The sequence below is a fragment of the Protopterus annectens genome, chromosome 8.part0 (assembly GCF_019279795.1).
Source record: "Protopterus annectens isolate FY-2018-M chromosome 8.part0, PAN1.0, whole genome shotgun sequence".
Lineage (NCBI taxonomy): Eukaryota > Metazoa > Chordata > Ceratodontiformes > Protopteridae > Protopterus > Protopterus annectens.
In genome coordinates, this window is record NC_056741.1 from 222,769,351 (window position 1) to 222,783,404 (window position 14,054).

At 40.2% G+C, this 14,054-nt stretch overlaps 1 protein-coding gene across 1 annotated transcript in view; it reads left to right on the forward strand.

Moving 5' to 3' along the window:
• Nucleotides 1–14,054, forward strand: part of LOC122808713 (complement C1r subcomponent-like) — a 365,688-nt gene that overhangs the window by 171,837 nt on the left and 179,797 nt on the right. The window contains exons 6-7 of the mRNA XM_044079702.1: nt 2,542–2,689; nt 12,897–13,018. Coding sequence (XP_043935637.1) covers nt 2,542–2,689; nt 12,897–13,018 — 270 coding nt within the window. The remainder of the gene's footprint in view (nt 1–2,541; nt 2,690–12,896; nt 13,019–14,054) is intronic.

Genomic DNA, 14,054 nt, shown 5'->3' on the forward strand with positions numbered 1-14,054 from the left:
GATTAATATACAGTGATTAACTATATATATATATATATATATATATATATATATATATATATATATATATATATATAGGTTCATAGGTTCATAGGTAGGTACTAGGCTAGAAGCCCTGGGGCCTATATAAGCCTAGCCAAAAAGGTTCCCTGGCTTTCGCCACTCAAGAAAATTATTTTTCTGTGCCCCTGTCAAGCAGTGCCGCAGAAGTGATCCCCGGGGTGAATTTTCTATTTCCCATCCAGTCATCAAGATTTTTCTTAGAGGGCCAATGAGGAGCTTTGCTTGACATGAATGGGTAGTTTTTTCTAGAGAATAGGAAGTCTCTGGGACAGGAATGTATCCCTCCAGCATGTTCTGTTTATTCTGGAGACAAGGTCCCTGGAGTGTGTCGTTTGGAGAGATTGGGATTTCTTTAAGTGTAGTATGTCCAAAACCTCTGGGTTTGACATAGCTTTGAATATTAGGCAAAGATCGCCTCTGAGTAGGCGATATGCGATAGAGTAGAGCTGGAGGTTTTTGAGACGGTCTGCATATGACATCTGTTTGAGGCTGTGTGCACTACATTGCCCTCGTCTACGGCTCTAGTGACTGCTTCAAAGAAGGTTTAGTAAACATGATCTACCTTTTACAAACCCAAACTGAGTGGGGTCCAGGGTTTGGAGGTTACCTATGTCTTTGTTTATAAGCTCCAAGATGATACGTTCCATGGCCTTGCAGACCAGGCTCGTCAGGCTAATGGGGTGGTAGTTTCCAGGGTCCATGGTGGCACCCCCGTTGTGGAGTGGGATAACCATCGCTGTTCGCCATTCAGTAGGCACATAGCCTGAGGTGAGGCTATGATTGAACATGGTACTTAGGTGGGGTGCCAGTTCATTCTGTAGTTTGTGCAGTATGCAGCCTGGGATGTTGTCTGGTTCCATGGATGCTGTGTACTTGGCTTTGGAGAGTGCAGTCTTTACTTGTTCATCCGTGATTACAGGGGCTTTGCATTCTTACAGTATTAAGATGGGCCCTTTGGAGGGTGAGAGGGGGGTAAAGTTAGCACTGAACCTATCTGCCAGGATGTTGGTAATATCGGTTGGTTCTGTATATTTAGTGCCATTGTGCTGTAGCTCAGAGCAGATCTGAGTGTTGCCATTGAGATTCTTGACATAGCTGTAGAATGCTTCGTGGTTGTATGGATTGAAAATCTTCCACACAGACTTTTCTTACACTGTTTTGTTTTTGGACCCACTATACTTGTTTAGTGGATTGTTTGAGACTTCAGTGATACCACGGAGATTCCTTGTTTTTTTAATTTCCTTATTTGCTGACATCCAGAGAGTGTACTTAGTAGTCAGTGTCTGAATTTACTAAATCTGGCAGAGTTACTGGTCCTATCTCTCAGTTTTCTTTTTCATACTGGGAGATCTGAAATTAAGCTTATGATCACTGTACAGCCATCTTGGCATTCTCCCTACGTTCAGCTTATAAGTTGATAAATTAATGCAAATGTGTCTAAGGCCACAGAATGCAAACCAGTTCCTCTTCTTTCTATTTAAGGCTGTTGAATCCAGTTTCAGCAAACAATGAGTATGCAGCAGAGAAATAATCAAGGCCAGACCATAACTGCATCACAAATACTTACATGAGACAGCGGCACTAACTGCTGCAAAATGTTTTTTTCTTCCTTTCTTTTTCTTTACTTCCTTCTTTCTGTTTTATTTAATCATTTTTTTTCTTTCCTTCATTCTTACTCAAAATGGTTATTCAGAATAGTTCTAATTGTACTCAGTTTTCCTTCAGAAATGAAACCTAAATGTAGGGGAAAAGTGGTTTGCATTTTTCTATACTGAAAAGATAAATATTGCTATAGATATATCAGTGGTTTATCTCTCTTATCACATTTCAGTTATATTCTTAGAATAGCAGCTGATAAACTGACCTTGAGTGTTCTGTTTCTAAAATTATACTGATATTGAGTCTGGACTGTCATGGTTAGGGGTAACCTTCATTTTATGAAATATAGCAAGGATCTGCACTTCCAGGATAGCTATGCTTTATTACAGAGAGCATAGCACTGAATGTGGCCTAAAGGAACTGAGAGGCAGAGGACTGTTGGCAGAGAGGCAAGGAGTTTTGGCCATGGGTCTGTAGGATGTATCTTTCACCATGTATGATTGTAATATATAATTTATTATACAATGCACAACTTAAAAATGAACAAAATGATTCTGAATCAGATTAAGCATATCACTTTTTTTCAGATGTACATTTGCACTTTAAGAACTGCTCTTTTTTGTGTATTTTACCGATTTTGCAGAAGAAGATTTACTTAATCCCAGAAACATGATTGGGAACATTTTTCATATAACTGGACAAGATATTGAAGAATGTAGCATTGTGTCTCACTGCTAGATAACACTGAGTGTAGCACATTGAGTTCTTATAGACATATGAACGTGTTTCATCATTGTCTGACTAGAATAAAAATGTGATGATTAATAGTGGAAACTCAGTGTGCTAACAGTGCTGATCTCCTTGTAACTTTATTTCTAGCTCACTGCTAATGACAAAGACCTTGGGACTTTCTGTGGTTCAAATCATTCGGGAATGATAGAAACCTTCAGCAACATAGTTAACATCAACTTCATCACTGATGAATCTGGGGACAGTAAAGGCTGGAAAATCCGATACTCCTCTGATAGTAAGTGGCTGTTCTTTTTACAAACAATATTTCTATCCTATCTATCTATCTATCTATCTATCTATCTATCTATCTATCTATCTATCTATCTATCTATCAATCTGTCATAAAATCATAGGAGGTTACTAGGCTAATGGCAATGGGGCCCTTACAAGCTTAGCTAAGAGTTTATCCCCAAGAAAGAAACCTCAGTCAGCACCTGTTGCCCCTGTCAAGTGAGGGACAACGGTGGAATCCCTGGGACAAATTTGTGGTTTCCCATCCATTCATCAAGGTTGTCCTTGAAGAGGGTTAGCAAGGTACTCTGTTTGACTTGTATGGGAATTTGACACTGCCAGCCATGCTATCTGGAATTTTATAAATAATCATATGTCATTTGTGAATATTGATATGATTTATACAGAACTGTATTTTATGTATTGAGCTTCAAGAATGTACTCACAGTGTACCCTACTGGAAAAGAACAAAATTGTATATAAACGGTATACCTGTGCAAATGTATGTTTTAATAGTAGAATCTGGAACGTACAGTGTTAACTTGCAAAACTTCAAGAAAATAAGTTGAAATAAAAAGTGTTTTACGACTGTGTTATCTCTCAGTTTCAGCTCAGCAGGAGACACAATGTCTAGAGCTACGAGTTTTTGTATTGTCTTGAAAAGGAAATAATCACTAGGCTTCAAATGTAAAAGTGTTTTATTGTTTTATGGCTTCCATGTTCTGCAAACTTCTGAGAGATATGTACTTCTCACACAGAGATGTTAAAATTCTGTTAGTATCTGTTAGCCTGGGAACTAAAACTATCTTTGTGACTGATATTTGTGAGACATATTTAAGCTCCTAGAGTACTTGCATATGTATTTGGTGACACTGTACAGGCCTCTCCAATAGCCTTGCAAGACTTGGTCAGACTACCATTTGGATAATAGTAACATTACACAGTAGGATTGGTCACCTGTTGCTAAGGGCCTTAGAGTAGCTGACAAAGAGTGGTTGGTGGCAGTGATAACTAGCTTATAGTCTGGGCAGAAGAGGGCATAGATAAAAAACCTGAACCAGCCTTTCACAGGAGTGTGTATGTGTTTGTATATCAATCAGATATCAAGTGTGTGTGTGTGTCAGCTACTTGGGCAGGGACATGAAGTACTGGTTGGACAGAGATGGTGCTGGAGGTTGTGGCTTGATCACTCAGCTGAGATCTCAACCCTATAGCTGTCCTAGTGGGGAGTCTTATTGGTGATCTGGAGAAAGAGGCAGAAACCAGCCCCAGACTGACTGTGATATCTGTGTGCCCTTGAGGGAAATTGTACTTTACTGTGTGTGTGTACTTGTCATCCTCCCATTGTGTACATCCCTCACTGTTGCCATTAGTGAGGATTGAGGCTCCTTGATTACTGGGCCAGTGCAGGAGCATCACAGGGAAGTCTATTCCAGAGATGGGGCAGCCTCTGGGAGACAAACCTGTCTCTCCAGCAGGTTTTGTTGATGTCGCATATTAGATTTACACCTATTGAGTGGGTAATGCGCAAGAAGTTAGACTTATGGATATGGAACATCTCTAGTAGGGCACGGTCCGATATTGCCTTGTAGGCAAAATGCAGATCACCTCTGAGCGATCTGTATGATACTGACTAGAGTGATAGTGATTTGAGCCTGTTCACTTAGGACAGATCTTGGAGGCCATGGATTCTCTTTTTGAGGTATTTCTGTGGCCTTTCTAGTTGGTGCAGATGTTTGGAGAGGTACATACCAAACGGGGCATTATACTCAATTATAGGCCTAATGAGGGAGGAGTACAGAGAGGTAATAACTTCCTTTTTCTGGATGTAATCCATTTACATATGAGATGAACCAAGTAAAAGGCTTTTCTGACCACTGCCACCACATGATGATCAAATGTGAGATTGCTGTCAACCTGAGTACCCAGGTTTCTCAACACTGGTTGTGTGCTTAGGGGGTTGCCATTGATGTGGTAATCAGTAGGGGCTGTGTTTTTGCTGAATGGCATGATAATACATTTTTTTGCATTTAACTTAAGGCCATGACTTTGGCATCAGTTATTTGTAGCTGGGAGACCCTCTTGCAGTATGTTAACATCATTTGGGGAGTCAACGACAGCACCTAACTTACAGTCATCCGCAAACTTGGTCAGCCACAGGCCCTTAGTTTTTGCCTGGACCTCTGAGAAGTAGATGCTAAACAGCAGGGGTTCCAGGACAGATGACTGGGGAAACACCACTAGTGACAGGTCTGCTGTCAGAGATGGTGGACCTATTTTGACCTTGTGGGTCTTATCAGTGAGCCAGTTGGCCACCCACCTGACAAGATAGGAATTAATGCCAAGTTATCTTTTTATCTATCTATCTATCTATCTATCTATCTATCTATCTATCTATCTATCTATATTTCTATCTATTTAGCTCTCTACCAATCTATCTATCAATCTATTATAGGTTCATAGGTGTTTACCAGGCTAATGACCACAAGGCTCTTTTTAAACCAAGCCATACATCTCAAATCTCGGACAAGCTCTGCTACCCTTGATAGGTGTAAGCAGAGGCTTGGGAGATGAAATATTTACAAGCAGGGGCCTGGGAGATGAGCCATTTACAGGCTGTCTATGTCAATTGTCCAAGTTATATATGGTTAGGGAAGAACGCTGCATCATATGGATGGGAAGCCTGTTCCAGAGAAGAGGTTGTCTCTTGGATACATACCAACAGGTCCTATTTATATCACAGGCAAGGTTTAAGTCTTTAGAATGGGTAATTATGGTGCTGTTTCATTTTGTGGATATGCAGGAGATTCAACAGGGTGGAGGTCCGACAATGTCTTGTATGCCAGGCATAGATATCTATATTGTAATGCAGCATGGCTGTTCTTCCAGTACAAAGCTTAGGAAGGGTCTGAACCAGGCACGGTTTAATATTGTAATGGAAAACAGTGACATACTTAGAATGGAACGCAATTAATATCTGGTGTAGAAACCAAACACCTGTGCAAGGGAAACTGTACAAGCCTAGCCATAACAATTCCCTGGCTATTTCTTCCCACAATATTTACTTCCCTGGACCCCTGTCTAGCAGAGTAACTGACATAATCCCCGGGATGAATTCCCTATCTCCCATCCAATCATCAAGGTTCCTTTTGAAGACGGCTAAAGAGGCACTCTACTTGACATGTATGGGCAGTCTATTCCAGAGTCTGGGGAGTCTCTGGGTTAGGAACCTATCCCTCCAGCATGTTTTATTCATTGTGATGACAAGGTTTAGATCCCTGGAGCGTGTGGCTGTGAGGGATTGGGATTTCTTAAAGTGTATCATGTCCAACAGCTCTGGGTTTGACATGGCCTTGTATGTGAAGCAGAGATCACCTCTGAGTAGATGATATGTGACAGAGTATAGCTGGAGTTTTTTTAGATGGTCAGCATAGGGCATCTGCTTTAGGGCTGTGATTCTTTTAGTGAGATATTTCTGTGGCCTTTCCAGTTGTTGCAGATGTCTTAGGAGATACATACCAAATGGGGCATTGTATTCTATAATGGGTCTAATGATGGATAAGTACAGTGGGACAATGACCTCCTTTTTTCCTGGATGAAAAGCCTTTAGTGATGAGGTGTGCCACATAGAAGGATTTCCTGTCTGTTGTGGTGATGTGGTTATCAAAGGTGAAACCACTGTCCACCTGTGTCACTAAGTCTCTTATCACACTTTCTGAGGCCAGAGCATGTGATATGAGATGGGAGTCTACAAGGACAAACTAAAAAGTAGTGAAAGTCTTAGTAACAGAGTCATTGAGTATACAAAGCAGAAGCTATTTTTAAAAGACTTTTCTGTCTGGTTTATAGAAGTGCAATAGGTGCTGTCAGGACCTATGTTTGTTCTGCCCATTGGTGAGAAAGCTGAGCATTTGTATTAAGCAGCTGAAAGACTGAATTTTTTGGTTTTACCTGTTATGTTACAGCATATTTTTTCATGGCAAAGCAGGCCTAACCTTTTCTGTTTGCAAAATAAACTACTTACTCTAGGATGAACTGTGAAGATTTGGGGGTTGGCATAATGAGTAAGATGTTTACCTTATAGATACAAGGTAGAGAGTTTGATTTTCACCGTTGAGGGAAATAAACTAGCCTTAAAATGGTCTGCAAGGCCAGCTAACCTAGTGCTTATCCATGACAGGCTGACCATTCATTATGGATCAATTAACTGGAGCTGCTCTGCATTTGGTGCCCTTTGCCAGAGGTCCAGCATGTTTCTATTTGAATCCAAGCCATCCAAAGCTAAGAACAAGAATTTAAACTTATTTTGAGTCTGATCTACATTTTCATCTGTATTTTACTGTTTTACTCCATTCATTTGTGCCTTTTTGACTCTTTCACTGTTTGTGCCTTCTTATTACCTGCACTTGTTTTGCACTGAAATATTATTTAGATTAGCATAGACTAGATCCAGACTTGCTGAATCTAGCTTGTTTTTATATACCTGAACTCAAATCCAGCCATCTTACATTAAGAGGGGCTCCTCTGCACTCTTCTGGCAGAAGAGTGTGGATATAGCCTTGTCTTAGCTGGGGATTACTGGAGGGAGGATCATTGTGTGATTTCCTATTGGCAGACTGGTTTAAAACTGTTTAATTTTGCCTGTATATAAGCTTCACATTTGTGCGTAGCTGCGCACCACACAGTGGGGGTTAGCTGTGCCTCTACAGGCTCAAATCCTAGAAATACTTTTTTCCTTAGACTCCAGTCAATGAAATCCACTCAGGCTATCCTGCTACTCTTTTGTCAACTCAGCTGCACATTTCTGTACTTTTGGCATCTCAGCTGAGCACTGAGCAGTGTTGCCCCACTTTTTCATCCCTGATCTTCTATATAATTAAGTCCCTTTTTTAATCCCAGAGCAATAGCTGATCTAATTCACCCTGTCACAAACTAGTACTTAGGAATTACCTGCTATTATGGACAGTCAGTTTCTCAACATTTCCTCAGCCAGCCTGATTGACATGAGCATCCTGTGGCAACATAGCAATTGCCTCATGTATACTGACAACCACGTGCTCTTAAAGCAAATGCAGTATGTGAAGAGACATAACTATACCATGAAACTTGAATCAGTCCTCTCAAGTAACAATAAACAAGACATTAAACAGGTGGTCAGCACACACACACACACACACACACACACACACACACACACACACACACACACACACACACACCTCCTCTTACAAAAGATAAATTCAAGACACATAAAACCACATATGTGGATGTACTCATCAAGAGCCTACCAAAAGACCAGAGACCTCCCATGTGCAAACAACCCACACATACTGGTACACAAACATAATCCACCATTACATATAACAACATGCATATCAGTGTCTCAACAATTAAGCCCCTAAGGCAAAACATCTCAAAAACAAATGTCCTGGTCATAGATAACTCGATAGTAAGGCACATGTCCCTGTCACAAGGTTGGACATGCTAGTCAGTTGCCTGTCAGGTGCCAGGATCCTTCAAGTCAGACATGCACTCAAGTCACTCAGCAACAATTATCGTTATGACTCTGTCATAGTACATGTTAGAATGAATGACTTGAGATGTACCTACCTGGACTATATGAAGAAAGGGATCTACTTTGACCCATTGTAATTACAGTTAATTAAAACTTACTAACCCCTTCCCAGTTCTTCGAAATGTCAGTGATCCGAAAGCAGGGACTGCCAAAATCCTTTCCCTGTGAAAGGAACCACTTGGCCACCACAGGACAAAACCCACACGGACCAAAACAAACCCACTCACACACCCCTTCTTAAATATTCCAACTCCAAGATCACACTTCATTGCAGAAAGGGCAAAGTTCACCATGGTGGCCAAGTGGTTCCTTTGACAGGGGAAGGATTTTGGCAGTCCGTGCTTTCGCATATCTGATGTTTCGAAGAACTGGGAACAGGTAAGTGAGTTTTGATTAACTGTAATTTTGATGGGTCAAAGTAGACCCAAAGACAGACATGATAGAACTCTCAGATTATGTATTCCAGGCAGATATGTCCCTAGCCCTAATCTGCATTCTACCTTCAACTAGGATGATGCAACAGTACAGACAAAAAAATGATTGATTTCAACAACTGGCTTAGCTTCTAGTGTCACTCCAAGGGGATCCAGTATCTGTCAGCCTGGGAAGACATGGTTGACAGACCATGATGCTTTGCCAGAGATGGCCTTCATCTGTCTCCACAAGACTTTCAGATACTGGCAAAGATGCTTGCCTCCCCATAGTGCTTTTTTTAGAATGTCAAAACAACAAAACTTCAGATGTAAAGAAATCCACTAGAGACAAATTTAAGGTCATGTTGCTTAATGCTAGGAGCCTAAACAGTAAATTGCACTCCTTGGAAGCATTCCTCACCTTGGAAGATGATGACATCTGTGCAGTCACTGAGGCTTAATTCAAGACCACAGAGAGCACCCTGACCATACAAGGCTACAATGCCTTTCACAGATTCAGACCACAAAATGAGTGTGAAAGAACCAAAGGTGGAGGTGTATCCATTTTTATTAAATCCAAATACACCTCGAGACTGGTGGGACAGTATGACTCTCATGAACTACTCAAGGTCCACATAACTATAGGTAAAATATTCTACCACGTCATAGCTAGACACAGGTTTCCTGTCATGAACCAGGAGAAACACACTGCCTATCTGGACTTGCTAGAGTTGCTCAATATACAACCAAACACCTTGGTCCTGGGAGATTTCAACTACCCATCCATCGATTGGGTGACTTATGCAAGCAAAAATAAGATTGCTCTTTAAGTTTGTTAATTCAAATGCCCTGAAACAATTGGTCTGCACCCCCAGAAGGGGCTCAAATGCCCTAGACCTGGTACTCACCACCATGGGGGGTCACTGTAGTACCCCCTGTGTGTTGTCCTCCCTGGTTAAGTCAGACCATAAATCTGTCTAGTTTGAGGTACAAATCAGACTTCACACCCCCACAGGAGCAAAACAACTACAAAATTTCTCCAAAGCAAACTAGTCTTCTAAACAATGGCACAAAAGGTTTCAAAGCCCTGCTAACACAGCCAACACTGACTGCTATCCAAAGGAGTACACAGACACCCTATATAGCCACTTAAACAAATGTGCTGACTTGGCTGTACCTGACAGGACTAAAACCAGGTCCTCTAGAAAAAACATACAACCATGGTGGACTGCAAGTATAAATAAGTTATATAACAAAACAAACAAACTGATATCTAAAAACAAGAGGGGAACTTACTCAGCAAAGAAGATTGCCCTCCACAGTTTAAACAAGCAAATCAGAAACCATGTAAAGTCCTGTAAACCCGGTTATGAGACTAAATTAGCATCTCTAGCTAAAGGTAATCATAAGGCATTCTTTAGTTACATCTGAAAAAGGGAATGGCGAGCTTGTGCTGAACTTATAGTGGATGGCACCACTCATACGGAACCTGAAGATATTGTCAGCCTGCAGGCTGACAGATTTGGCAATTAATCCCCCCCCCCATCCCCACCTGCCACATCCCACTGCATTCCTGACACCAGTCCTCTACAAGTATCTCCAATGCCAAAAATACAGCCTCTATGGGACATCCCAGGTTGCTTACTAAACAATCTAAAACAAGACCTAGTGGAACCACTTAAAAGTCTCTTTAACCACAGCCTGAGCACTGATTTTGTGCCGGCGGAGTGGAGAACAGGAACATTTATCCCCTTGCACAAAGGGGGTCCATTAACTGACCATGGAAACTATAGAACCATTAGGTTGAACAGCCTTATCTGCAAGGCCATGGAAAGAATCATCATGGACCATATCAACCAGGATATGAGCAACCTTCAAACTCTTGACATGACCCAGTTTGGTTTTGTTAAGGGTAGATCTTGCTTCTTAAACCTGGTGGACTTCTCCTCACATTCTCCATTTAAACATCAAGACACAACTATTAAGTGACTATGGATGGCCAAGTTTGGAGACGATTGTGAACACAGTGCCATCATAAACTTCCCAGAGGACACCACAATCCTCCAAGAGACCCTTTTCCAAACTAATAGCTGGTTTCAAGACCAAGGACTAAAACTGAATGTGAAGAAATGTTTAGCAGTGTCCTTTAGTAAGCAAGAGGTCCCATGTAAGTATTATAGTGAGAATATACCCCTGAAAATTGATGCAATATTTTTAGATCTGGGAACCCATGTAGACAATGAACTGTCCTTCACTCACCTTATATCCACTATTGTTTTATTACACAGCTCCTTGCTATGGATATGGCATTCAGGTCCAGGAATTTGATTATTTAACCGTATTCTGAAGTCTTCAGGCCAGTCATTGAGAGTAATTCCCCCTTTTGCATGTTCCTGTCCAACTATTTGACACACCTTGAACACCCATTTTGCTTTCTTACTAAGAAGATCAAAGGCCTACATCATAAAAACTATGTAGACATCTTAGAGCCTTCTCCCTCTTCTCAGTATCACACATGCCACTGAGGCATGATTGCTGCCTTGCATACAGAGCATGAAAAGACTCTAGACAGTCAGCCCTACCACACATTCACAAGAACAATGGGCACATAAACACCCACATAAGAGATCAAAATCTCTTTTACAACATAAATAAACCATGTTGGAGAGGTAGATATATATATCACAGAGAATACCAGTTTTTTGAAATCATCTTTTTCTTCACATAAAATACGTTTCCTACCCTATTCAAAAGTAATCTGGACAAATGAATGGGTAGCCATATATTTACCCTGGTTCAGCATCCTTGTCCCTCATGGATGAGGCAACTCATCTCTGGATTATTTGCACTTAAAATATAAGGGTTAGAAACTTCAAGGGAATATCCAAACAGACGAATGGCCTAGTAAGTACCTATGAACCTATTGGCTTTTAAAATTCAATCACTCTTTCTTTCATCCATCCAGTCATTCATTCATTTTCCAACATGAAATTTATCCTGCACAGGAATATTAGGGGAAGAAGTAATCATAAGAAGGAGTAAGCATGCCACACACACACACACACACACACACACACACACACACACACACACACACACACACACACACACACACACACACACACACGCACGTATATGCATATGAGCATGTACGCATACACATAGATATGGAGAAGCATGTCTCTTGGATGTGGGAGGAAACATGATTATTCACAAAAAGCCCAAATGTTCACAGAGGTGACCTCTGGATTCTACACAGAGGCCACCCTGCTGGGAAATGAATCATATGAAGAGATGCTTTTGAGTCCTAAATGCTAACCACTACTTCACTTATATATCCATTTGTAAATGTTTTCTTTACCAAAGAAACACATATTCATTGTTGAAACTCTCATTTATGGCTGCTGGATTGAGAAGAAAACATACCGACTTTGAAAGTCAATAAAATAAACTTCATGACTTCCTCATATTTAAAAAAATATTGTATTTTTCTCTGCAGTTAATGAGTTGTCATACCTGGAAGTGAATTTTGTTATATCTTGGTAAGTTGACTCTGCAGGTATAGCTGTGCCTGTAAACTTTTGAAAATATCAGTTATTATGGCTACTGAGGCATATATTGGCATTCTTACTTAAGTGATTGTAGAAAGGAGTTAAGCGATGAACATACTTGTGTGCACACCATACATAACAGCAGGGTGTTTTTTATATGGAATCTCCATGTCTTCCCTGAGTGCATGTAGCAGTTAGTGCAGAAAACTATGGCTATGACCTGTCACCAAGCTGCTTCCTGTTGTCAAAGGTTTCAGCCCCTCATCCTCCATGTGGCTACTCTGCAACTCTGAGCAAGAAATTTATAAAGATAATGTTGCAGGCTTGACTCTGAAAAATGATGTGTCTAGTGGGCTAAAAATAAATTAAAAAAATGCTAACTTGCTTCTCTGCTGTTTGGTTGTCAAGGGCAACACACTATCAGTATAACTTTTGTTTGTGCCAGAATCCCTCTATACAGCTGCTTTTCATCTGTTGATTTTTTAAGTGTGAGGCATTCATCACTTAGTTTGCTTTTTCTTTTTTCAAGTTTTATTTCATACACTTGAGAAATTCCAATTGTTTTCTTACAGTACTGCACCACTTCCATTAAGACTTTAGTTATATGAAGAAGACTGACTAGCTGAGTCATATGCTTATATTCATATGCTCTGTGCTTTTGGATTTTTACAGAGGTTCGATGTCCTAACCCAGTTCCAAAAGATATGTATACTATAATCAGCCCCATTCAGGATGAGTATCGCTTCCTGGATTACATTATTGTCAACTGTAAAACAGGCTATAAGATCATGGATGTGAGTACAATTTCAATTTCACTTAACTGTTCCTTTATTCAAAAATGCAGTCTAGAAGAAATGTTATTATTTCCTTCACATCTTTTTTTCTTATGTACAGTAAACTGCTACTATATCTTTCATATGTTAATAAGAAACATTTAGCACATTTTTGCAAATGACAGATATGATGTAATATTTTTACACACATTATAGCTTGTAATTTTAAATGCTGACTTACATTACTTTTCTCTGTGTTTAACACGTTTATTTAATGTTGAGAAGACATTTATGTTTTGTTTCATTTACCATCCTATTCAAGGGCAAATTTGATATCACCTCAAAATGGTTTGCATTGGTATAGCCTAAGCTGCTGATTCATTCACAAGCTAGCCATCACAGTGGTTAGTTAAGATGAGGCAGTGCACAGGTATGAAAGGAACACATTTTAATTTTTAATTTTAGCACAGTAATACATCAGAGGTGTACGTTGTCAGACAGTGTCTCTCAGATTGTGAAGGCAAATTGTATATGAGAGGAAAAAAATATATTAAATTTACTTGAACTCTTAAAACAACATCAATTTCTCTTCTCAGGGAAGAGCTTTGCATGCATGTCAGAGCAAGAAGATGAAGCATGTTACTGTACTTATTAGTGTCTGAAGTAATTGCAGTTGGATAGTGGTGTGCACAAACAGAAAGGGGTGGGTAGGCAGGGCATCTCTGTGAAGGCAAGGGACATTAAATTTACTTGTATACTGTAAAAAAATGTTACTATGGCATGTCAGGGAGTGTGACAGCATGTCTCAGAGAACAGGGTGAATTGCATTACTGTGGCTATGATTTCTTTTACTTTGGTCTCAGATATATAGATTTATAATGCAAGACGGCTGTCTGTAGGGGTGAGGAGACAGTCTGTGAATTAAAGTAACTAGCCACTGTTATCACTTCATCACAGCTAAATGCTCGTATTTGTCTTGTCAGAGACAGTATGAATTTTTGTGCTTGCGTGTGTGCTGGTGGAATCTGTGTGTGAAATCGATAAATTTCATTCCAAC